The 26,715-nt window shown below is 38.9% G+C and overlaps 1 protein-coding gene across 1 annotated transcript in view; it reads left to right on the top strand.

Moving 5' to 3' along the window:
- DNAH5 (dynein axonemal heavy chain 5) overlaps window positions 1–26,715 on the top strand; it is a 223,165-nt gene that overhangs the window by 122,615 nt on the left and 73,835 nt on the right. Inside the window, exons 48-55 of the mRNA XM_059173668.1 lie at window positions 7,276–7,398; window positions 7,589–7,802; window positions 9,520–9,743; window positions 11,511–11,709; window positions 14,326–14,498; window positions 18,891–19,021; window positions 23,439–23,592; window positions 24,672–24,939. Of these exons, the coding sequence (XP_059029651.1) occupies window positions 7,276–7,398; window positions 7,589–7,802; window positions 9,520–9,743; window positions 11,511–11,709; window positions 14,326–14,498; window positions 18,891–19,021; window positions 23,439–23,592; window positions 24,672–24,939 (1,486 nt within the window). The remainder of the gene's footprint in view (window positions 1–7,275; window positions 7,399–7,588; window positions 7,803–9,519; window positions 9,744–11,510; window positions 11,710–14,325; window positions 14,499–18,890; window positions 19,022–23,438; window positions 23,593–24,671; window positions 24,940–26,715) is intronic.

Here is a 26,715-nt window from a genome sequence, read left to right as displayed (position 1 = left end):
TTTAGGAAAGTGCTGTGCTAATGATTATGGTTTTATTACAAAAGATATGAATCAGGATCAGGCAAAAGAAGAGATGCAGCAAGTCATTGGTTGGCAGGGTCCCAACTGTAACCGTTCTGTGTCCTCAGAATACATTGTCCTTCAGGCCCCTCAATGTGTATCCCCAACCAGGAGGCTCACCTGAAACACAATCTCCAGAGTTTTTACTGGGTTTCATTACATAGGCATGATGGATTGAATCATTGGCCATGTGATTGAATTCAGTCCTCAAGTCCCCTCCCTTCCTAAAAGGTCAGCTGATAGCATGTGGTTCAAATCCCCAACCCCCCAATCACTTGGTTGGTCTTTTTGGCAAGAGTAGTCTGAGAAACCCGCCATGAATAACAAAGAAAATCCCATTACTTAGGAAATTGCTGGTGTTTAAAGGCTCCCTCCTGAGAACCAGGGACAAAGGCCAGCCAAATTATTTAATGTATAACAAGACCTTGTCACTGTGTTTTTATTAGTAGCTCTGGTATTGTTTACTCCGTTAAGGTGGTGAAGATCTGTAGGGTGTATCTCTTTAACATGAGACATTTATTAATTTCCTGGAAAAAGGTATATTTTATGTAGAAAGCAACTTGTTTGTTAATACAAAAACCCATAAACTATATAATACATTTCTGGAAGTCATGCCACTTTGAAATATAGTAATTAGGACAATAATAAAGCAGGCTTTCAAAACACAAACATCTGTGTTCTTTAGGATCCCATTGTCTGATTCGCAAGTACATTAGCCCCGTTCCCTTCCACACAGTGTGAAGGGGGCATTGACAGTTCCGCTCGGAAGCATTGTAGGATCATGTACTCTGTTTCGTGCCTCTTTGGACTGCTGAGTAGCCAGGCTTTCTACTAAGCTAGACTCATTAATTTTAGAGAGCTTCCAATTAGCCAAACTGCTGGAATTAACTTTTCTCAGCTGTTCATGCTGGGGTGAGTTCTGATAGAGATGAGCATTTGTCTCAAGATCTCCCGCTTATCCAGATCCAAATGAAGCTGAGGTTGTACATGAGAAGACAGATACTGGGCATCCTGGCATGTCTGTGGGACCGTGATGGCCTATAGTGCAGTCAAGGACACACGTCTGTTTTTCAATAGTTGTTTTCATTCGTTTTTCCCATGGGGTCACGTTCACATCTTTCATCAGTAGGATGACTGACTGTATGTCCCTCTTTGTCTGGGAAAGTCTAGCTTACTTCCATTGCCTTGGACTAATAATGGCATCCCCGTCACTATCAAAAGCGAGTTTGGGCAAAAATTGTATGGTCACTTTATTGTTTTGGCTAAGGGAATTCAATCAGTCTTTTAAGAAAGAGATCTCAATTTTTTTCAAAACAAATATCATTTTAAGGGTTTTCCTCCTATTTTTGAAAGTAATCTATACGTATCTTTAAAAATGTAAACAATACAGAAAGGTAAGAAGAAAGTTTCTTTACAGAATTTCTGAAAAGGTTTATCTTTTCTAAAAAGAATCTTAAAGTGTTTTGAATATAACCATTTTATAAATGGTTGCATAGCATTCTCATTAAAAAAGAATGAGAATCCTCCACAAAAAAAAAAAAAAAAGAATGAGAATCATAGAGCCTAGAAAGAAGTTCCACATTTTTTTTCTTAGAACCACTTTTCCAAATGAAATCTTTTGCAGAAGACTAAGCTATAAAACAGATAACCACAGATTTGCTCTGGTGGCATTGGAACTAGGCTCCTGAAATCCTTCCCAACTTTATCCTTGCTTCCTTCAGGGGCCCCACGATTGCACAGAATTCTTTTGACTCCTTAGAGCGTAGTTTGAAAACTAGTTTCCAAAGAAGAATCACAAGAGATTATACGTGAAATTATTTTTCCATGGTAAAGCTCTCTGCAAGTGCCAGGTTTTACTGTTACTGTTACTGCAGTCAGGTGGAGGGAGCTCAAGTCCTTCTTGTGTTCACACAGTTAGCTCGTACCAGAGCCTGGAGAGAGACCCGGTTCCCATATGTTTCACTCTGCTCTTCCAGTTCGCCCCATGTCTCCTTCCAATGGCTCTTCTTTATCCACATTAATATTCAAAACCCACTGATTTATCACTTAGTGCTCTTGTTTTATTTTTAGCTTCTATTTATGTGTTATTGTATTTTCGTGTTGTTTTAGATATTTTACTTTTTTAACGACGTGCTGCTGAGCATTTTAAACTTTATTCATGGAAGACTGTTTTCATTTGGTTTGAGTAACTTATAATACAAGGGGAAGATCTTACTTAGGCAGTAGATGTCTTAATAAAGAACACAAGCTCTCAGTTTTTATCTTTTAGCTAAATAGCAGATATACAGAAGCCTAAAATTGAGCATACTTTATTTTTATTTATTTATTTAAGAGCAGATGGAAACTTTTATTATTCTCAGAGTTCTAAGGTATTGTAAACATGAAATAAAAACAGGGTGCTATTAAAAAAACACACAGAATACCAAAGAGAATTTATACAAATGTCCAGTAATTTCTTATAATATCTTTCTAGCTTACTTTTTACATTTGTATCTCAAAACATTTCAATTTAATTGGGTATAATATGTATGAAAATGATTTAAATGCTGATATATAGAGATACCTAAAATAATAATAAAATACCTTTCATTTTTATAATGCATTAAGCTCATCAGGTGCTTTTACATATATCATTTATGGATAATACTCTCCTGTGCATACACACACACACACACACACACACACAATATAAGTATTTGTTATTTAAATATCTTTATATACATTCCCACTTGTGACCATGCAGCTTATACAGATCTGTGATATGTCTTATTCACAGAGATAGTGGTGTGAATAGTAAGCCCCCAAAACTGGGCAGTATACAACCTCCACAACTGCACATGACCCATCAATATCCCTTCCAATGCAGTGTTCCTCCTTCTGTGTGGTTGGGGAAACAGACATATATACAATCAAGTATAACTGATGTGATAAATGCTAGTTATGGTATAATCTAAGTATTGTAGACCCAGAGGGGGAAAGGAGTAGTTCCTTTAGAGGATTACAGAGATCAATTAATGAAAGAGTTGACATTATTTGAAGAAATTCCATATTTATATTATATCAATATGATATATTTTTTAAGGAATTATATAGACTGAATTGTCTACCAAGAAATTAACTCAGAAAATTGTTTATCTCTGGTTTTAGGGAGTCCCAGCTTAGAGTGGACAAGGGCAGCTTGCCTTATCTGCCTTCCTGAGTCTGTCTGGATTTCTAACCCTCAAGTTTTTATTTCTTAAAATGCCACTGTCACTACTTGGGTTAACCTTGATATGCTAGGTGAGTGTGAGATAGATAGACAAGAAGATCAGAATCTTTTCTAGGTTCCATGGATTGCTTAAGATGGTACCACATGGACTATTATTCCCTGATTTCAGAGTAAAGTTTTTGTTTATTCTCAGAGAAGAGCATAAACCGCCCTTAGTTCAGGTCCGTGCTGGAGATCTCAATTTTATCAATAGCTGGGTTGAGAGAAACAACATTTATGGACCATCATTCATCTGAATCAATATTTGACAAATTGTGTTTGGCTGAGGCTAATCGTGAGAGAGATTTTTTGGCCCAGAAATGACTGTTCTAGGAATATGTAAATAAGGATCTCTTAATCTTAATGTACATTAGCCGGTGAGCTGAGGATCACTTTATGGTGTGTGTCTTATTGTTAACTGAATATGAATGAATGAAGACTACAAGGGGCCAGGACAAAGAGACTGAGGAGGGTTTAGAGGAGAGACTGGACGCATAAGTGGAGACATCATGGAGTTCTTTGTAAGTCACTCCTGGGGAGCCAGTGGAGTTGTGTGGGGTCACACTGCCCTTCAGAAGGTTCATTCTGGCTGCAGAGTGGAGGAAAAGATGGAAGACATACGGGTGTCCTCGGAGAGACCCAGGAGGAGAGGAAGGTTGGGCTGGACCAAGTAACAAAGGGCGGAATGGAACCAGCGTGAGGATGAATTCAAGTTGTGATCAGGAAGCACAACCATTGTGGGCTGGGAACATGTGGTTAAAAGAGAGGGACAGAAGAGAGAGGAGGAGGTCACAGATGGCCCCCAGGTTTCTTTTCTTCATTTTCTATGTATCAAATATATGTTTTGTTTTTTTTTTTAAAGGAAGACTATTTTATTTTATTTTATTTTTTTTAAGATTTTATTTATTTATTTGACAGAGAGAGATCACAAGTAGGCAGAGAGGCAGGCATGAGAGAGAGGAGGAAGCAGGCTCCCTGCTGAGCAGAGAGCCCGATGCGGGACTCGATCCCAGGACCCTGAGATCATGACCTGAGCCGAAGGCAGCGGCTTAACCCACTGAGCCACCCAGGCGCCCTCAAATATATGGTTTTAAAGATTTATTTATTTCAGAGAGGGAGAGAGAAAGAAAAAGAGAGAGAGAGAGAGAGTGTGCGAGCAGGGGCAAGTGCAGAGAGAGAGAGAATCTCAAGCAGACTCCACACTGAGCATGGAGTCTGATTCGGGGCTTGATGTCATGACCCTGAGATCATGATCTGAACCAAAACCAGAGTCGGATACTTCTCTGCGTGAGTGTCCCTGTATCAAACATTTATAAATCGGTACAGTGTGCCACATGCCTTTCTAGACACGGAGGATGCGGTGATGAACAAGATAAACAAGGTGCTCTCCCTTTTCACATTCTAGGTGGAGAGGCAGACAATACGCAGATAAACAAATATACCTATTTTTGTTAACTGGACTGTGGTTATCTAACCAAAACGGTGGTTGGTGATCTCCCCCGGATGAAGGAGATCAGGGAGAGCGTAGGTGGCAGAACACTACAAAGATTAGCAGTGGTTCTTTAGATGGATTTTTTGGGGGAGGGGAGACAGAAAATTCTGGGTAAAATTGTAAATCACACGATATGGACAGTGTATATGTTTTTTAAAGAAGTTCCCAGGACTTATTGGAGGAGGCACCATTAGGGGGAGGGCCACTTAAGAGGGTTGTGACATTAATTCCCATGAATTCCCAGGACAAGTAACAGTCCTCAGGCATATCACTGTTCAGGGAGGAGATACATTCGATAGCAATATTGAAATTTTAAGAGAAGGGATGTATTGATGTTGGATGGGACATTTGGGTCGTTGGTGTCATTCCCTCAAATGGGCACTTAGCAGGGAGTGCAGATTTTGGGGTAGGAGGCATTTATGTTTAGATATATTGCTCTTGTGATTAAATAAATCTTAAAAAATTAAAAAAAAAAGCTATGTTGATTTTGTGATGCTATGGATCATTCATGTGGGGAAGTCCAGCTGGAGAGACCAGTCACTTAGGGTGGTTTTCCTGAACATTTCCCAGTAGATAAGTGATGGAGTAGAAGCCGCAGTTATTGTATTTCAGGCCTTTAGGAGGTGTCCCCAAACTTCAAATTACGCATTAATGGGTAGCAGTTCTAAAAACAGAAAGGTCTCAATTCCAGGGTCACAAGGCTATTTCATTTCACCCCTCCCTTGTTTTTGCTTTTGTCAGCTCAGCTCTTTTATGACATATATAGTTTACTAGTAATTTCCCTCTTATTTGGAAAAAGAAATAGGGTTACAATGAAGGGAAAGCAAGTGCTCATATGGGGCTATTACTTCATATTATCCCACCTATGGCCTTTTAGCTCCTAGATGGCCCCTGAGACATAAAATCTTCATGTGCCTGTGAGTTCTCATTAACAGACAAGGGAATGTGTGGAAGGCTCTGGCTTGCCATAGGGAGGTGTCAGGAGATTATTAATTGCCTTATGCATTTAAATTCATTGAAAAGCAGAGCTAAATTTAGCCTAGTACATTACTTTAAACAGTTTGCTTTTATGTCGGGGAATAGGAAATTCTTTTTGCCATTGCACTGTTGTCATGAGAGATTTATTTTGTAATTGAATGAGTTGTGATATATTTGTATATCTTTATATTTGGAAATGGTGAAAAACTTTTATGTCTCTTGCCATTATTCATTAAAATGTTGTTGGAAAATTACAACTTCAAATTACCAACTACAAAGGTTTCCAAGGACAAATATATAGATTTTTGCTTATATGTTGGCCTTATTTTGTGGTTGTATCTTGGATTATTAAAGTCATTCTTAGCTGATTTGCTCTTTATCATGAAATAACTAAACTTTTTTTTGGATAGGAGGAGAATGTATTTTATTGCAATAAACCCCTGCTTTCTCCTACATTTATACATCACCTTTAACAGGACTTAAAATTGTGAATCAGTAGATTACTGCAGTAGTAGGAATGGAATGAGGCCTTTAAGACTGAGTTTCTAGAGCATGAGAACATGTGAAGTCTTTTCTGTTTTCTTTGTGGTCCTAGCTCTGGTTACTCAGTTCATGCATTTCGAATGATGGTTGAGTTCCAAGCCACATGGTATTCTTATGGAAATGATCATCCCGTGATCAATAGTCTGGATCAACCAATGAATGGGGAGCTCCGGTACATTGATTCTATCTCCCCATCTTCCCCCTTATCTCTTCCAACACTCCTTCCATCAGTTTTTCTTTAAATTGAGGAATAGTTGACCTGTCACGTTACATTAGTTTAATCAGTTGTCAAGTTCTTTTTCATATTGCTAGGGAAGATTTGTTTTTATTTTTAATAGAGCGCAGTGTAGTCTTCTTTACCACCTAAGCAGAGAATGAAGCAATGAGAGAGACGCACATGGTGTAGTTTGCAGTTTTGTCTCAGCGGCTGAGAGGGCAGGGGATTCCCTGGGATTCCGTCTGCCCCAAAGCCCTGAATCTGGCTTGTGTTTGGCTACAGAAGCCACTGGCAGCCTTCTCAGTGGAGAGCAAGCAGTCTTCCAAGAGTGGCAGGCTGTCTGGCTCAGAGCACAGACCCGAGAAGCTTCTTGGGCAGTGCAGGGAAACTGGTGCAAGGGCTAAATTATTTTTTGAATAATGGGGTTGGGGGATACAGTGTCATCAACACAGGAACAATAAGGCAAAAATCGTAGAAATGGGACCGAGGAGTCCTATCCCACTAAAATATACACTGGTTAGAATTCCATTAACTCCTAAATTAAAGCAGATGTTCAAAGGTTAACATTATGGCAAGATAATTTAGGTACTTCATGTTTTGGTTTCCAGAACTAAAAAGAGTTTTGGGGTGTTTGTGAGTAATTCACATCAATTCCAGTGTTCCTAGATTTTAAAAATCATTTACCGTGCCTTAGAGGATATTTTCACAGATCTTTCTGTTGGCTTTCTTGTTTCACAGAAGACAATAGAGAGCTATGTGGATAAACGCATGGGTACAACATACGGCCCTCCTGCAGGAAAGAAGATGACTGTTTTTATTGATGATGTGAATATGCCAATAATCAATGAGTGGGGAGATCAGGTATATTGATTCCATCACGTGGTTCATTTCAATTCAACATTGATTTATGCCTTGAGGAGTAAATATTTTCTCACTTTTTCAATATGCAGTTCCTCAATTCCAATAAATTTCATTATCTGGAAACACTCAAGGAGCTAGTTTCTGGGATGTAAAGGAGTGACCTTTTAATTCTGAAAGTTGTCTTTCTTAGGTTACTAATGAGATAGTACGACAGCTGATGGAACAGAATGGATTTTATAACCTAGAGAAGCCCGGGGAGTTTACCAGCATCGTGGACATCCAGTTTTTGGCAGCCATGATCCATCCTGGGGGTGGACGGAATGATATACCGCAAAGACTCAAGAGACAGTTCTCTATATTTAACTGCACGTTGCCTTCTGATGCTTCCATGGACAAGATCTTCGGTAAAATGGGTCAAGGGGGCTTGGGGAACCAAGAACATCTGCTTGCATTCCAATCAGAAAATATGCACCCAGAGGTCAACACAGAAGGGGCATTGGGTGGCTCCTTAGTCTTTACCCTTATCACTCACCAGTTGTGTTTATTTTTATTTTTAATTTTTAAAATATTTTATTTATTTATTTGAGAGAGAGAGAGAGAGAGAGAGATCACAAGTAGGCAGAGAGGCAGGCCAGGGCAGGAGGGGAAGCAGGCTCCCTGCTGAGTGGAGAGCCTGATGCTGAGATCCCAGGATGCTGAGATCATGACCTGAGCCAAAGGCAGACAGACGCTTTAATGTACTGAGCCACCTAGGTGCTCTACCAGTTGTGTTGATATCAGGATTTTGTTTCTATAAGGATTTATTATATCCTGAATTGGGTGCATAGGCAGATCTTTTCTATCTTTGTTCTTAAAGTAACTGTTGCTGGCTTAGGCAAGGAAGAAAACATTAAATGAACAAGGAGATGAGGAGATTGTTTCCTCATGGATATACCTGTATGAGGTCCGGATTGATGGAATGCCATTCCAAAAGTTTGTGTACTTTAACCAACCCACATAATGATTTTGGCCAAAGAAATAATTTTGCCTATAGCAGAGATTAGCCAGAGTTTGATCTCAGAGTAATTTATAGGATTGAAATCAGGTTATTGGTTGATTAATTAGATAGTATTTAACTGCCCGTTGCCTTCTGATGCTTCTTTAATATCATTGAAGAAACACTGGCCCAGTAGATAACTGTGATAGTTTAAGAAATGAAAAAAGTTTATAGGGGCACCTAGGTAGCTCAGTGGGTTAAGCCTCTGCCTTTGGCTCAGGTCATGATCTCAGATTCCTGGGGTCGAGCCCCCCATGCAGCTCTCTGTTCAGCAGGGAGCCTGCTTCACTCTCTCTCTGCTTGCTTCTCTGCCTACTTGTGATCTCTCTCTCTCTGTCAAATAAATAAAAGAAAAAGAAAAGAGTTTATAGTTGATTTTGTAGTTAACTCTTTGCAGAAAAAGAGTGTAAAATTATGTACACATGGTGTTAGGTATTAATTTACCACTTCTGAAACTGCTGCTGAGAGAAAACTTATTAGGATTACCCTAATTAATTTCTGGCAGACTAAAATGTCATCTCAGCACCCCGAACTACTGGAGTGTGGAAGTATCTGCCTTCGATTGCAGCAGTGGGCAAAAGTTTGGAAGCCAAATGATATGTGAATGATATAAACCTGGGAAAAGTACAACGGACCAGAAAAAATGACTATTATCAATTTTAATTATTCTTCTTTTTGCTAGAAAGTTTTACATATAAAGTAAATTAAAATATTTTATAATGCATGGAAAAGCAACAACAGAATGGAGAAATCTTAGGGTTCATGAGACTCGCTGTCTCTTATGTCTTTGTAAGGCGACTTTATATATTTATCATCACTCACTTAATAATATTGAATTTGTTCAGCTAGAGCTTGCAGTGGTAATTCTTAATCAACCTGCCAGTAGTCGAATGCTAACTGGCTTGCACCTGTATCTATTTTTTTAGATTAAAAAAAGAGAACATTAATATAAATTTCTTTGCTATGTGGCCATCTATTAAAATGTGTATAATATTTGTGCTAACTCTACATTGTAATGGTTTTCATTTTAATTTCACTGTCTTGAACCATCCCTCAAAATGTTAATGACTTTGCTCCTCTTTCAGGTGTTATTGGGAGAGGCTACTACTGTGCTCAGAGGGGTTTCTCAGAAGAAGTGAGAGATTTAGTGATGAAATTGGTTCCCCTGACACGCCGACTGTGGCAGATGACCAAGATTAAAATGCTCCCTACACCAGCAAAATTCCATTACATATTTAACCTTCGAGATCTTTCCAGGATCTGGCAGGGTATGCTGAACACCACCTCGGAGGTTATCACGGAACCAGATGTGAGTGATACATAGGGAAACAAACGGCATTGTTATTTATTCCATGTCCTAAATACTATTCATAACATAATTTTTGTGGAATGATGAGATATTTTGGGATGTTTTAGCATGGATATTAATTTTTTGGGTTGTTTTCAATTGATATAAATAAGGGAAAAGTGTGTCAGAATTTCTTTTAAAAATTCCATTAAATTAATTTATGTTTAAGGAAATAGCATACACAGTTATTTTCTAATGAATGGAATAAAAGAAGCAATTGATCTTATTTTCCCATTATAAGCTATTCTCCTTATACTAAATAACAGAAAGAACCACTATTGATTTTATTATGTAATAGTCTTCATAGTTTAAACTTGACATTTTTAACTTTAAAAAAGTAGCTATCTTTATAAACATTCAAAGTTGAAGAGACCATTTTATTGTTCATCATCCTCAATCTTTCTTTTCTAAGTAACTAGATGCACTAAAAGAATTACGTCTCTTGGTATAATTGAAAAGAGGGAGAAAAATAGAAAGTTCATTTGGCTGAAAAATCAACATTTATTCACACACTTGAATATTAAAGTTCCTAGCTTTAAAAGAATTCTCTTCAGACTAGGAAACTTACGGAAAAATCCAGTGTTTATTCCCCCCCCAAATGCTGGCCGTTGTGCTCAGGCAATAGGTAACGCGGCTTCTCTAAAAGCTTTACATGGAATGGAGGAGGTGGTTAAACAAGTAGGTTTTAGGGCTTGTCCGCATAAACACACAGGGAGAGTTGAGGTATCCACCAGACTGTCACTAGGCACACCAAGTAGTGACTATAAAAACCCCCACCTTTGCCCCAGATGATCATAAAGCAGGGAACCACAGTGGCTGACTCCAAGACAATTCTTCCAGGGAAAACTCACGCTCCTTGTTACAGAGAACAGAGAGTCATTTTACCAGCAGGGAACATTTTATCTTGATTTTTTCCCCCTCACATTTATTAACAAATTAATGGTAATACAGAATGCATGTCCCAAATATTATTTTCTTGAGTAGCCATTTTTGATGCTTACTTTAAATTACCATAAATAGTTCCAGCAATCATTGAATATATTTTACTAAGTTCCTTTTATATTTTGGTAACCAAATAACACTTTATCATTAGTAATCGAAAGGTTTAAAAAAACCTCCTAACTTGCAGAGTGCTAGCAAGTTAAGAAATTTCCACCAATCTTTCAATTCCAATGAGCTTGCCACACAAAGGGTTGGTAGAGCAATTAATTTCCTCAACTTCCAGTTAACTTTGAAGCTTGGATTATGGAGAGTAGGTGATTGCATTGTTCAGATAATCCAGATTTTTGCCACAAACTTCCTTCACATTGTGTTAAGTAAATATACCTTTGTAATATCTCTATTGTGTACATGAGAGTTGTTTATATACTATATTTTATATTATGTTCTGGCCACATGAATATATGTGTCTTATCCAAATAGACTCATTTATCACAGACTTAAGACTTTCACATAAAATATTACCCTGTTGGTTAATCAGAGTGGTTTTAGTAATTTGTCAAGGGATGTTTTCATTTTAATTTAAAGACTGAAAATGAATAGACATTACTCTCTATTTGCTATACTTGAATGAGACCAATATGAAATGAAGTTAAGTATGTTTTAACATCAGGTTTTTAAAATATAACGTCTTAGATCAGGAAGGATGGTGCTCTGTAATTCTGTCAACTTGATTCCCAATTGTGGCAAATAGAAACTAGTAACACATTTTAATTATGCTTTCGACAGGTATTGTTACAGCTGTGGAAGCACGAGTGTAAACGTGTTATAGCTGATCGTTTCACAGTGTCCAAAGACGTGACCTGGTTTGATAAGGCGTTAGCCGGTCTGGTGGAGGAGGAGTTTGGTGAAGAGAAAAAACTCTTGGTGGATTGTGGAATGGATGCTTATTTTGTGAATTTCTTGAGGGACGCACCTGAAGCTACAGGTAAACTATTGAGTGGCATTTGAAATTCACCAAAGGGATACCTGAAGACAGAAGGTTCAGTTTAGGCGTGTTGAATTTCTGTCTAGTAAGCTTCACTGAAACAAGCCAGGGACATAGTATGCGGTCAGTAAATAGAGACCAAGTGGATACTTACTGAGTTCAGAGGTTAACTATTTTTTATGCATATTAGTCTTTCCTATTAAGGTAGATTTGGGAGACAAGACAGGGCAGAAGAAAGTGCCCAGGACTTAGAGCGGTCACACAGCGGTAGGTTTGAGGAAGGGCTCTACCACATAGTAACTGGGCGAGTCTCTGAACTTTCTTGAACCTCACTCTCCTCATTTATGAAAATGCAAATATTAATATATGCCCCCTAGGGCACTGTGGGGAATAAATGAAATGTTATCTGGAGAGTGGCTTGGCAGTCTGCCAAATGAAAGGTAGCAAAAATAATGATAATTATTATTCAGGTCAGCCTGACTGTTTGAAAATAGATAAACCTCAGATATCTGAGAAGACCATTGACTATAATTGGAAAGAGGCCATGTGGACAGAAGCTTCCGTGGTTATGGTTCTATGAAAAATGAAGATGTATGTTACTTTTCTTCTTAGGAGAAGAAGTAGTGCTCCAGTTACTTCTTTCCCTCAGAAATAACTGAGCTTAAGTAGACTATTTTCTTTCATTTAATTACCTCTTTTAATACTGAGGGTGAATTTTAAGTTAATTTCCATATTTTAAAAGACATATTTAAATATATGCTATTGATATCTCATATATGGTTGAAAATGATCAGCAGCGCCTTTCTAGTTTGGTAAGGTTGTATATGATTTATCAAAAGTTTCCGAGCAACTGTTGCAAAAGGAGAATTCCTGCTGGCTGTGCAGTTGGAGGGATCCTTCTACAGAAAGAAGCTGACACATTTTATTTTAAACGAGGTCACACACATACAAAAATCCTGTAAGTGTAAGAGCATTTAAAATTAGAATTTATGTATCTCATTTCCTCTAATTCACAAGGATAAAAAATTAGAATTTATGTATTTTATTTCCTTTAATTCAGAAGGCTAAATAATCAGATGATGGTTTTTGAGGAGCAAAGCACAAGTGCTTTTTTGTGGGGCAGTTGCATTGGAGGCAAACACATAACCTTTTTTGACTTCTAAGCACTTTGTTTCTCGAAGCTTGAGTTGAATATTTATGAAACACTGAAGTGACTATTGAAATTCAATTAGAGAGAGCTTTGCAAATAAGCCAATCTTCATGATTATGTTAAATTAGTTTTCTTGCTTTGTCATAATAAGGTTAATGTGCTATTATATCAGGACAGGGTCAATGAAAAATGATTATGTACTGCGAAGTTTGGAAGAGCCACTCCCTCTTCTAGTATCCAGCGAATTCCTAAGCTGTTATTGGTGTATTCAACTCATGAATCACTTTTTTCCTATTACTAATGTTAACTGCTGGTGAACTTCTCTATGCCCAGTTTAGCTTTTCTTTTAGCATTATGCTTTGTAGTCAAAGATGGAAGAGCATTACGCTGGTATATTAGGTGTTTCTAATTTTTTTTTTAGAAAAGCATATTGATTTTGGGGTATCTGGGTGGCACAGTTGGTTAAGCTGCTGCCTTCAGCTCAGGTCATGATCCCAGGATTCTTGGATCGAGCCCTGGATCGGGCTCCCTGCTCAGCGGGAAGCCTGGTTCTTCCTCTCCCATACCCCCTGCTTGTGTTCCCTTCCTCGCTGTATCTGTCTCTGTCAAATAAATGAATAAAAACCTTAAAAAAACTAGATTGATTTTAATACATCTTACCCCAGGGACATAACTCACTATGTCTATTTAGGAAATCACTATTCTGTTTTCTCTCAGCTCTCTCCCTCCACTCCCCAAATTCACTTTTGTCTTCACAACTAGCCTGAAATTCCTGATTCATAAGAATTTCCTAAGTAAATGCAATGACCTTTTTCTTTTTTTCTTATTGAAAAATCTTTTAAGTCTTGACCTCTTTAGCTGATTTTGACATTAAATCCCTACTTTTTCGATCTTCATTTTGACCATTAAGCGAATACCTCTGGAAACTTCCTTGAAATGCCAATATTCAAATATAGATTTGGATTAAATTCAATATATATAACATTATTTGAAATTGGCCCTTTCTAGACTGTGAAGAACTAAGACTAGGTAGGATCACAAGAAATCCAATGCTTTTACTGTTGTTTACTTACTTTCTTTCTTTTTTAAAAAATATTATTTATTTATTTGAGAAAGAGAGAGGGAGGGAGGGAGGAGGGCATGCAAGTGGGGGCAAGGCAGAGGGAGAGCGAGAAGCTCAAGCAGACTTCCCACGGAGCATGGAGCCCACTGGGGCTCTGTCCCAGGACCTGAGATCCTGACCTGAGCTGAAATCAGGAGTCAAATGCTCAACTGACCGAGCCACCTAGGTGCCCCTGCTTTCTTTTCTTTTCTTTTCTTTTCTTTTCTAAAAACATATAATATGGCATTCAGATGAAATTAGTATCGCATGTGAAAATGTTGAGTTATGAGTATATTAATTTAGGCTGAAGGAACTAGGAAAGCCCAGTGATTTGAAGAAAGCAAATTGTTTTGCCCCAACCTAGGTGAAACCCCGGAGGAGGCCGATACTGAAATGCCCAAGATTTATGAGCGAATTGAATCTTTTGATCACCTGAAAGAGCGTTTGACTATGTTCCTGCAGCTGTATAATGAGAGCATCCGCGGCATGGGCATGGATTTGGTCTTCTTCCAGGACGCCATGGTTCACTTAGTCAAGGTCAGTGGCCACACCCAGTAACCCCTCCCCAAAGTGATGGATGCTTGGCTTCACACCAGAGTTTTTTTTTTTTTTTTCTCTCCTCTTTCATCTCCTGGAAGAATATTCAATTTGCAAATAAACTCAATGCCATATTCCAATTTCATTTCCAAACGGAATGCACCGTGTCACACCTGTAGGCTGAAAATCAGCCGGAATATCAGAGCATGGATACTATCCATGTGTGATATAATTTTATCCAGTGTTGCCATATGGCTTCCGGCTCAGTGTTTTCACCACATTGAATGAATGCAGTTGACATATGAGTTCAAAGCACAGGCAAAAAGTCTATTTATTTTTTTGCATTATGCAAAAGAAAGCTGTAAAAATAGTATATGAACTTTGAAGACATTATGCTCAGTGAAAGAAGCCAGTCACAAAAGGATAAATACTGTTATGATTCCACTTATTGGAGGTACTTAATCTAGTCAAAATCATAGAGACAGCAAGTCGAATGGTGGTTGCCTCGGGCTTGGAGGTAGGGAGAATGGGGAGTGTTTATGGTCCAGAGTTTCATTTTTGCAAGATGAAAAGAGTTCTGGAGATGGTTGGTAGTGGTGCTCACACAGCAATGTAAATGTGCTTAATCCCATAATTCCACTGAACTATGCACTTAGTAGTTAAGACAGTAAATTTTGTGTGATATATATTTTACCACAGTTAGGAATGATAATTTAAAAAGAATTCATAAACGATTGAGTTTGAGTTGGATGAAAATTCTGTTAGAATGAAGTCTACCAGGAAAGTACATTTTCCTTTCTACTTTGTCACAGGAGTCATTCCAGTATCTATTCATAGCATAGTTGACTCTCAAAGGTTGGAAGTAAAATATGTTATTTATTTGATAACTTATATGACTTAATTTATCTGTGGATAATGCAATTTTAAATCTGTTGTTGATATTCTCACTCTCTTGATGTCAGTTACTTTTTCAGGCTACATCCTTTTAGTTAGAAAGAGGCTGTCTTCCATTACTTGGGTTTATCCATAAGGAAAAAAATCTCATAATTACACAGTGTCACCTCTGATAATTACTGAAGCTAAGGTTCATCTAGTCGATCCTCACTCTGAAAGTAGAATAGGGTGGGGAAGGCTGGAGTATGTCAGGGAGACGGAGGAAGACAGAGTGACTGTTGTAGATTGAGTCTCCCCCACGAGGGCATATGGTTGGACATTCTCAATTCTCAGAGTCTGAAACATCTCTACTGAATTGTGAGCACAAATGTTCTTCCAAATATAAATAATGACTGTCATATTTAATGATTAAGAGGAAGAAGAGAGAAAAGAAAATAAATAATACCAAAGGCAACTTTATAACTAATGTCTTTTGGAGACAAATCTGATTGGCCTAGAATTTCATAATTGCTCAGATTAAAGATGAGACTTTATGTTAGTCTTATGTTTGAGGAAGTTCTCTGGAACTCTCTTGTTTCTGTGTTTCATGAACAGCCATGAAGTGATGACCATTTCTTCACAATGTGGGGACATGACATTTGAGGCACATAGGACTTAGCATAGGGTCTTTGACTGCTTTCCCTCAACTTCCCTCTTAGACTCTTGTGTCTGCTCTGGAATCAGGTGAGGAATTCGTGACTAGAGTTTTTGAGTAAGGTTTTAATTGCATTCCTCATGTTCTCCTAGGCTGACCCTCTCTTCTATTCTTCTGTTTCCTGGGACAGTACATCCCAACTGTGTTGTGTGAATGTGAACCTTGAAATGTGTGACTTAGTCACAAGACATGACAGAAGCCAAGAGACAGAATTAAGATGAAAACTGCAGCATTACAGGGTGTGATAGGAGACCAGACATATCTCTTGGTTCCTTTTTTCATTAAAATAAAGATTTTCTTTCAAAACACAGATTACCTCTGTGGTAGCTCTTTTGCGTCTTTGGTAAAGATTCAAACCATGGTGCATGTGGCTTTTCATGGTATAGCCCCTGCGTAGCACTCTGGCCAGTGGCTTCTACTCTGCTTAGCATGTAATCCAGAAAAATCGGCTATTCCTGATGAAGCACACCCTGTTTCCAGAGCACTTCACCCATGCGCTGACTCATGTGAAATTTGTCGGTGTGTGTGTGTGTCTTCCTTACTGGGCAATAAGCTCTGTGAACACGGGCACCCAATTTATTCACCTCAGTATTCACAAAAGGAGAATAGGCACACTTGGGATACTAGATAGATTAGTTTGGAATTTAACCCCATCCCCAGTGTGGCCCTAAAGCACCCTTTGCTGCCTCGCCTCCTGATATTTCTGTACCTCGTGCTGGAGTTCCATTTCTATGGGGACACCTCAGCCCTTCTGCCGATTCTGAGACTTTCTGTAGCCCATCGTTTCTTCCTGAAATGTAGCTCAGCTCCTGCCGGGCATGCCCCCTTCTTGATTTCAAGTTATTCCAAGATCCAGATCGCTCTCCAGCTCAACACCCAAGACTTGCCTCTACCAGCAGCACTGTTCCCTTCACTACCGTTCTTACCTGTTTCCACGTTCACTGTGGGCTGTGCAGCCTCACATTTCCTTTAATAGGTCTCTCTCCTCTGCTAGCATGTGAGCACCTGTGGGGCAGGATGGGCAGTATTAATTTTTAAAATATTTGCTAAAAGAATTGAAGAATATTTCTGTCTCACAATCTGTATAGAGTAAGACTAAAGAGTCCCATTTAAAGGTTTTACTCAATTGTGCTTTCTCATTTAATTTTAGTTTGTAATTAGATTATGAGATTTGAGTCTCTTTTAAACCCTCCAACTTGTTTGTTCATATTTATGTTTATTTGTTGTAGAGGGTTTAAGCATTTATTGTGTGCTAGAGACTGGGAACGGAAAATTTTAATATAAGACCTAGGTCTAGTTGCAGGAAAAGATGTGGGGTAAAGGTTCCCAATACATAATTAATTAACAACAATTATTTAAATTATTCACCAATTATTTAATTTTTAATTAAATAATTTTTAATTTTAAATTATTCACCAACACCACTGAAAGGAAATGGTTATGACAAAAACTTTATATTTTAAAAAATGTTCATTAAGGAAAGACACAGAAGATTCTTATGTGGTTTTCAATAGCTCCTTACCTTCCATATCTAGGCCTCTTGAAGGAATATCGGGGAAATAATACAAACAGATATTGGCAAAATCATTCTTGCCAGTACCGTTCCTACCCTGCCTGCAACAACTTTACAGAGAATCACGAGGGCATGCCGAATAGGAATGCCACGGGGACATCCCCCACCTAGTCCACAGGCTCTCAGGTCCACAGCAGAGACAAGAAAATGGTCTCCATTTCCCATGCTCACACTAAGCTGGGGGAAATAATCTAAAAGACAAACATAGTCCCAACATTTTATTAAACCTCAATAAGAAGAAAATAGGAGATGTCCCCAAAAGAGGAAAGTACAGCCCTTCCCAGAGGAGGTAATCCTGAGAAAGGATGTTTAGCAATCCACTGGCAGAATACGGAGCCCGGGTTACCCCAGGGAGTTTCCGCCAGCTGCAGAGAAGCGACTTTCTCAGCCCTGTCTCACACTCTGTCATCAGTTTGCAGACAAGGGGGTATCACGGTAATTCCCCAGGCTCAAACGGCAGCTAGGAGGGGAAGAGAAATAGTTAGCATGTATGGAGTATGGGGAAGCAAGCATCAAGGAGAAGCCTATACTGAATCTCCTCTAGGTGGGCGTTAGAAGCTGGTGGTAGAAGCTGTCATCAATAACAATAAAGCGAAAGAAACATGGACTTCTGCCATGAGGGGAACTTGAGCGAGTCTGGGGCTACTGACTCGCCCACCCATATTCACTTCTTGGGCAGTTCCTTAGGTCTCACTGTCTGTGCCAAATAATGGGACGGTGTTTATGCCTGTTTTCTTCCTGTTCCTCCTCCTCTTCTTTTAAAAAACTCCATCACCTATGCTGCACTTTGGGGATTTTCTTCCCTTCAATTTGAGCTCTCCGCCATTTTTCAAATGTTGAGGATATTCTCATTAACGGTGTGTTCTGTATTCCAGAAATACACGTTGCCTTGAAATTTCAGTCTCTTTCCTGTCCCACTGCATTAGGTTGGGAGACCAAAAGGAAACCTCCACGTCCTCTTTATTTCTCTCCTTTAAAACCCAGAACAGGCCATAGGGGTAGCTTGGGTTGACTTTTCAGTACTGGTCTCCTCTAGTTTCCCAAAGGCACCCCCTAAAACACACCCTCTTCAAACAGCATTCTCTTTCAGAAATAGCCTCCTTCGTCCAGACAATGTCTCTTTCCATGCCCATCCTGAGACACTTATGTCTTCCCAAATGCTTATATAGGAAAAAAGTGGAATATTTGCACATTGAACAATGATATGTCCCTTTTCTACTGCACATTCTAGATCTCGCGCGTCATTGGCACGCCCCGGGGAAATGCCCTCCTGGTCGGAGTGGGCGGATCAGGAAAGCAGAGCCTGACGAGGTTGGCTTCGTTCATTGCTGGCTATACTTCCTTCCAGATCACTCTGACCAGGTAACATGCTTTCACTTTAATTCACCTGAAATGGATTTTGATAGCAGGTTTTCAGAGGCCACTTGAACTAAAGAATGCATTTTTCTTATACATGAGGAATCAATCACTTTCCTTCCTAAATGCTGAGTTATCATCATCTCCTTTCAACTTTTATTATAGATTATGAAATTTTCACATTAATAATTTGCTTTTGAAGTATTTCAACCTCTCTCATTGTAATGAATAGATGCCTCCTTGTTTTTATGTTACGCATGACATGAATATTACGTGTGTTCTTTGTGGTGTATTTCAGAAGAAATTTATCCCTCCTAATTGTTACTTCAGATTTCAAGAATGTTAATAAACTAAAAGAGTAGATGGAAAATTTATATTGATTCAGTCATTCATATATTTAGAAAGAGTTCTTGGACATCAGCCATGTGTCAGGCACTGGCTAGATGCTGGGGAGTTCATGGTGACCAAGGTAAAGCTGGCTCGTGTCATCACAGAGCTTCCAATAGTCAAGGGGGTCAGGCAGTGGAGCAGTTCATTCAGGAAGGTGTCCTACTCAGGTGCTGTCTACTGGAAGAGAATCAATGAAGACCACCCAGCTCCTGCTGTAACATGGGGGAGGGACTCCTGACTTAGTCTGGGGGATGGTCAGAAAAGGCTTCCTGGAGGAAAAGATGTTTAAACTGAGACCCAAGTATGAATAGGAATTATCTCAGAGAAGAGGTGAGGTGCCGAGTGTTCCTGGCAAAAGAGTCAGCACACGTGAAGTCACACTGAGGCCCTGGAAGAAGTTAAATCTGGCGGGGTGTGCGGCGTGAGATAGCAAGTGGGAAAGGGATAGAAGTGGAGGCTATTGATGGTATGATAAGGAATAGGGACTTGATCCTAAAGTGACAGGGAACCATTAATGAACTACTGATAGGAAGGGCTTGTGGGTTTGTATGTACAGAATACGGATGGGAGGAGCTACATGGAGAGAGTTACAAGGCAGGAGATGATGGGTCAGGAGTGGAAGTGGTGAGGACGGAGGAAAAAGGATGGACTCAGGATCACTGGGAAGTTGAAATTTATTTTTTTAAATTTTTTAAAATTTATTTATTTTCAGCATAGCAGTATCATTATTTTTTTCACCACACCCAGTGCTCCATGCAATCCGTGCCCTCTATAATACCCACCACCTGGTTGGGAAGTTGAATTTTTGAACTTGGTGCGTCCTAGTTCTGGCTTGGGAAGGTAGCTGACTGATGCGTACAACTCATCAAGGTCGGAAACCCTGGGCGGCGGGCGTCCTTGGTCATAAGTGTGTAGTGTGGGTAAAACTAGGAAGTGAATCTCTCTCAGCATGGGGAGATACGCAGAGGTGACCCAGAGGGGCTGAACAGAATTTCAGGATTAATCAAGATGAGAGGCAGGAAGCCAGTTTGGGGGTGTCTGGGTGGCTCAGTTGGTTAAGCACCTGCCTTCGGCTCAGGTATCGAGTCCCACATCAGGCTCCCAGCCTCCATGGGGAGTCTGCTTCTCCCTCTGACCTTGTTGCCTCTCATGCTCTCTCTCACTGTCTCTCTCTCGAATAAATAAATAAAATCTTAAAAAAAAAAAAAGAAAGAAACCAGGAATCCAGCAATCCTGAAAAAAAAAAAAAAAAAAAAGCCAGTTTGGAAAGTTTAGTTGGGCTGAGAATTATTAGAGGTTAACTTGTGGGTGGGAGCAGGAAGTCTTGCCTCTTGGGGGTGCTGTAGAGCTTTGGCTTGGCCCAGTCAGGCAAAGCATCCCTCCATCTGTTCCTGATGGAGGCCCGTAGATACCCGCTAGGACAATTGGTAACTATTAACGCCACATTTAAGATCCCTTGTCTGGGTTGTCATACTTTTCATTTGGTCAGAATTATAGGCTTCTGCTTGGAGAATAAATCCAAAAGGTTGCTCCTTGTTTTTCAAGTACTAGGACAGAGAGACATAATTCTCATCGCCTTGTGTATAATTCTGCGAGTTTGTGGATAGCAGTTGAGTTAGGTAAAAGATAACCCATGCAGGAAAGATACTGGACTCTGACATTTTTGTTCCTAATATTTGTATTACAGTTTTCAAAGCACTTTTATATGCATAGGCTAGTTTGGTCTTCGAAGAAACTTTGTCAGTTAGCAAGGCATATAGTAATATTAGCCTATCTTACAGCCAAGACTCAGAGGCTATCACTTATCTGAAATCCCACATCTGCCTGGGAATTGACCACGGTATTTCTGGTTTCTGCTCTGGCTTGACCTTCACCGTCCCATACTGCCTCAGGAAAAATGTCTTTTGGCTCCTCCCTCAGTAATCAGTTAGTTTCTCTGCATGTCATAAGGGTCTTAGTCACCACCATTACTGATGAAGAGGAGGGCCAACTCATTTGCTTCTCACACCTTCAAGAGACCTTCTTACTGCCCAAGCCAGCGAATCGCTATGTGGCCAAGAATCAGGAAGCAAGAACCTCCCAATTGGGAAGCACAGCCCTGCGTTAGAGGGCTGAGGCCATTATTTGAGGCAGTGGGTCCTTGATCCATGGACTGGGTTGAAAGTTTTCCCAAGTCAGGAAGAGCAGAGGTGAGGTTTTTTCCTTTCTCTCTCTCTATGGGGGACTGCATCTTTGAAATACTTTTCTAATCTCTCAGATAGCACTTCTGCAGACATTTTCTTAAAATACTGATGCATTGCGAGGGTTTTCTGGTTCTAGGTTTTAGGTTTTAGATGATCAGAAAGCACAGAGTATAGAGTTAAATAGTTAGTAGCTTTAAAAAAAATCAGAAGGCCATTTGCTCTTGTGCTCTGAACTCTGAGTTTATTTAATGTCAGAAAATTGAAATAATGTTTCAGTAAGTCTGAATCTCCAGGATTGGAATATCTTTATTTTTACTTTTGGTGGTAATGAGCTACTCTGTTTTGGGACCTCTCTAATATTTCAGTACTGCAGGCTGATTTCCACTAAAGAATTGCTTTTGACAGTGAAAGAAGATTTAGAGTGTGATATTTCATGTTTCCAGCTGTTATATTACAGTAGACTGATTGCTCAGAAAATTCTTACAGGGAACTCAAAGATGCAATGAAGTTGTTTTGGGGGATGAGAGGCCACCATTTTTAAAAAAATATTTTATTTTATTTTATTTTACTTTTTAAAAAGATTTTATCCTATTTATTTTTTTAAAAAGATTTTCTTTATTTATTTGGCAGAGAGAGAGAGAGAGATCACAAGTAGGCAGAGAGAGAGAGAAAGAAACAGGCTCCCTACTGAGCAGAGACCCCAATATGGGACTCAATCCCAGGACCCTGGGATCATGACCAGAGCCGAAGGCAGAGGCTTTAGCCCACTGAGCCACCCAGGCACCTTAAAAGGTTTTATTTTTAAGTAACCTCTATACCTAGCATGGGGCTCAAACTAACAACCTTGAAATCTAGAGTAATACGCTCTTCCGACTGAGCCAGCCAGGCGCCCCAAGAGGGCATATTTGAATTAGAGCATTCTCCTCAGCCTATATAATTAAGGCGTGATATGATTTAATTTAGATTAATTTATGAGGTATCTTCTAAAATACCAGTTGCAGGGACATCCGGGTGGCTCAGTCGGGTAAGCATCTGACTTCAGATCAGGTCATGATCCCAGGTCCTGGGATCGAGTCTCCCTTCGGGCTCCTTGCTCAGCAGGGACCCTGCTTCTGCCTGCTCTGCTTGCCACTCTGCCTGCTTGTGTGCTCTCTATCTCTCTCTCTGACAAATTAAAGAAAAAAATCTTAAAAAAAAAAATACCAGCTGCAGACAGGTACATAATAAGCATTCCAATTTGACTCTTGTGTTAGCCTTACCAACGAATATTTTCAAAATGAAACATACCCATTCGGATGACATTTAGTTGTGGTAAAAATGATATTTTGGTTTCAGGTTGACTTTTTACTCTAGATTTTTATTTTGCATGTAAAAATTAATTATAACAGTTAATGAAATCTGGAATTAAAAGCCAGTTTCATATTTGCAGGTAAATATAAAGTTACTTGGCTTGTTAGCCAGACTTATCTGTGATCATTTTGCAATATATACAAGTATGGAAATACTATGGTGTGTACCTGAAACTAAGATAATATTATATGTCGGGTATGCCTCAATGGAAAAAATAGCTCTTAACTTTTGTGAATGGTGAAGTACTCAAAATTTTACCAAGATGTACCTCTATTACTCTCAAAGGAATAGCTATTAGAAAATGAAAGAAATTTTTTAAAAATCAGTTTCATCTTTGTAAGGAAATTTGATGGACGAGTAACATTCACATACAATAAAATTCTTATCTGATGAAACAACATTCGTCTTTCTTTTGATTAACCGAATGGCATAAAGCATTGTTGTAAGGATCTTTCCACCAGAATAGTTTAGCTAATGACACAATGACAATATCTCTTTAGATCATACAACACATCAAATCTGGTGGAAGACTTGAAGATTTTGTATAGAACGGCGGGGCAGCAAGGCAAAGGAATCACTTTCATCTTTACAGACAATGAGATTAAGGATGAGTCATTTTTGGAATACATGAACAACGTTTTATCATCGGGTGAGGTAGGAGCTCATTAATCTTCATGCATTTTGACTCCAGAGTATCTCCAACTTTAGAGCTATTTCCTTACATTATTAGGGTTTAGGAAATCAGTAGTAGGAAGAATTGCCTTTTCTGTTGGGGTTTAGAGAATAAAACAGCTGATTGAATTTTTGATATGTAACGTTTTACCCCTTTAAAAAGCCATGAAAGTGATAGAATCATTTGTGTATGATTTGTGTATTTAAAATTTGGGGTATCTTATCTTGAGGACTTTGGTTAGTCTTTTTAAAAAAAGGATTTGCAAAAGCCTGTTAATTTGTTGTAGTCCCCAGAGTTTATTTTTGCTTTTGTTTTTGAGAAGACAGACACATCTAGAAAAAAATGTTTCGATGGCTGATGATAGAGAAATTACTGTCATGTTTCTTCTAGGAGTTTTATGGCTTCAGGCCTTTCATTTAGGTCTCTAATCCATTTTTAGTTTATTTTTGTGTATGGTATGAGATAGTGGTCCACTTTCATTCTTTTGCATGTAGCTGTTCAGTTTTTTCAGCACCATTTATTAAAGAGATGGTCTTTCCCCATTACATATTCTCGATTCCCCTGTCATAGATTAATTGAACATGTAAGTGTGGGTTTATCTCTGTGCCCTCTATTCTGTTCCATTGATCTGTAGGACTGTTTTTGTGTCAGCACCATACTGTTTTGATTATTATAACTCTGTAGTAAATCTTAAGATACGGGATTATGATATCTACAGCTTTATTTCTTTTTCAAGATAGCTTTGGTTATTTGGGGGTCTTTTGTGGTTCCATACAAATTTTCGGATAATCTGTTCTAGTTCTGTGAAGAATACTATTGGTATTTTGATAGGGATTGCATTGAATCTATACACCACTTTGGGAAGGATGGACATTTTAACAGTATTAATTCTTTTAACCTATGCGTGTGGAATACCTTTCCATTTGTATCATGAAGACTTTGGTTAATTTTCTAAAGGAGAAATGCAGGAAAGCTGTTATATGTATCATAGCTAAGCTATGTATTTTGATCTCTTTTCATTTGTCTGTCCTGAACTTGAATGTCTGCATTTCTTTTGAAGGTCTCCAACCTATTTGCTCGTGATGAAATTGATGAAATTCATAGTGATCTCCTATCCGTCATGAAAAAGGAATACCCCAGGTGCCCACCTACCAATGAGAACCTGCATGACTACTTCATGAGTCGGGTCCGACAGAATCTTCACATTGTGCTCTGCTTTTCACCTGTGGGGGAGAAATTTCGAAACCGAGCGTTGAAGTTCCCTGCCCTTATTTCAGGATGCACTATTGACTGGTTCAGCCGGTGGCCGAAGGATGCCTTAATTGCTGGTTAGTGTTGTGGAAACTTTTGTTAGAGTTTTTGGTTAAAAGTGTGTGTGTGTGTGTGTGTGTGTGTGTGTGCGTGCGCGCATGCATGTATAAATTTACTTTCTATGCTATTATCTGGACTGAGCCCACATTCACTTTATTTGAGTCCAATATTTGAGGACTTTTGAAAGATGGTGCTCTTTTACCAAAGGTGCAAAAATGAGGTAGCTAATTTTTCCCGGAGTGTGGTTATCAGACACTGTTTTTTTGTTTTGTTTTGTTTTGTTTTTTCAGACACTGGTCTTCAATCTCCTACTCCCTTGAGTTAATTTCCAGTGACTGTAGTCTTTTCAGGGATGCCAGCAAGCTTTGTCTCAGTTGGATACTCAGATGTGTTCCAGGATGTCCCAAGGAGGCACTAAAGTTTTAACTACTTTGATAGCATTTGTGTTCTTTTCAGAGTGGTTGGTCAACCTCAGGGTAGTTAAAGCTGATTGTCTCTTGGACATTTTGTTCTTGTGGCTGCAGGGTTGGACCTCAAAGAAGAACACCTTACCCAGCAATGCTCTTGCTGGCTTCTGTCCTTGAAAGGGGATGTTAGACTGTTCTGTGACTTGGCTCCTTGACTGCTTCCAGTTCTGTCCATGATCATCCGTCCTGCAGAACACGAATATCTCTCTCACTCTAAATGAAATTGAACATAGATGTGGTAGAGGAGATGTTAGAGATCATTAAGTTTATGGTTTTTAGCTTTTGGCAAGAAGTTACTTGTGGGTATTTTAGATGGTAGGGATGTTTAGGAGTCTCCCCTGACCAATTGTATCAGACCCTCAGGGGGCGCCCTGGTTCATGGCAGTGGTTTTCAAACTTTTTATCTCATTATGTTTTAATAATAATTAGAGTCCAATTTCTCAGTAAAATCTTACAGTGGCCCTAATAGATAAAACAAGAAAAAGTGGAGGTGAGGAAGAGTTCTGGAGCCTACCCCCTTAATGCACATCTGTGCTATATCCACATCTGGCTCTCCAGGTCCATGGAACCCACCATGAGAACAACTGATTAGCCCATCTCTTGCTTTTGGTAGATGGAGACATTGGGGACATTGAAGCTGAGGAGATTGTCAGAGATGTAAGAAGCCATAAAGATCAATACTGGGGCCGAATCTGGGTCTATTATGTATATGGATCTATTCTTAGCCTCCGGAGACATTCTCTTCTCTACATACTGCTGTTGACAATAATGATCTTCCAATCTGTGGCTTTTAAACACAGAATATTTAAACATATTTGAAATATACATATATAGTTTTCTCTTTTGTCTTATGAAGTTTGAGAAAAGGCCAGTGACTTATAATTTTAAGTCCTATTAAAATGTGAGTACAACTAAAGATAAAACTTAAAAATTCTTTGAAATAGGATATAAATGCAGAGCACAAAATGACAGAATTTCAGAGCTATATTAAAATTAACTATAAATGATGATAATTAGTGTAGAAGTACTTTGTGGAGTATCATGTAAGGCATTATTACAAACAATAAAATAACAATTTCAGGTGACAAACATTATAATACACCATAATTAAGATGATTTAATTTACATACAGAGCCCTTCCTGTGAGGTCTCTATTTCAATCATCTCTTCTATTACAAGACAAAGACCTTATTGATCTTCCCTTCATTAATTTCTCACAAATCTGCCCCTTTCTTTAAAATTTCATGGTAAAAAACAAGATAAAATAAAAAAAAAACAATCTCATTGTATCAACCCAAGCCAGGATTAAATGGAGGTCAGGGAGAC

This window comes from Mustela lutreola, chromosome 5, assembly GCF_030435805.1.
Source record: "Mustela lutreola isolate mMusLut2 chromosome 5, mMusLut2.pri, whole genome shotgun sequence".
NCBI classification, from domain to species: Eukaryota; Metazoa; Chordata; class Mammalia; order Carnivora; family Mustelidae; genus Mustela; species Mustela lutreola.
Note: the sequence above shows the minus strand (reverse complement) of the source record. Positions and strands in the feature narration are given on the sequence as shown.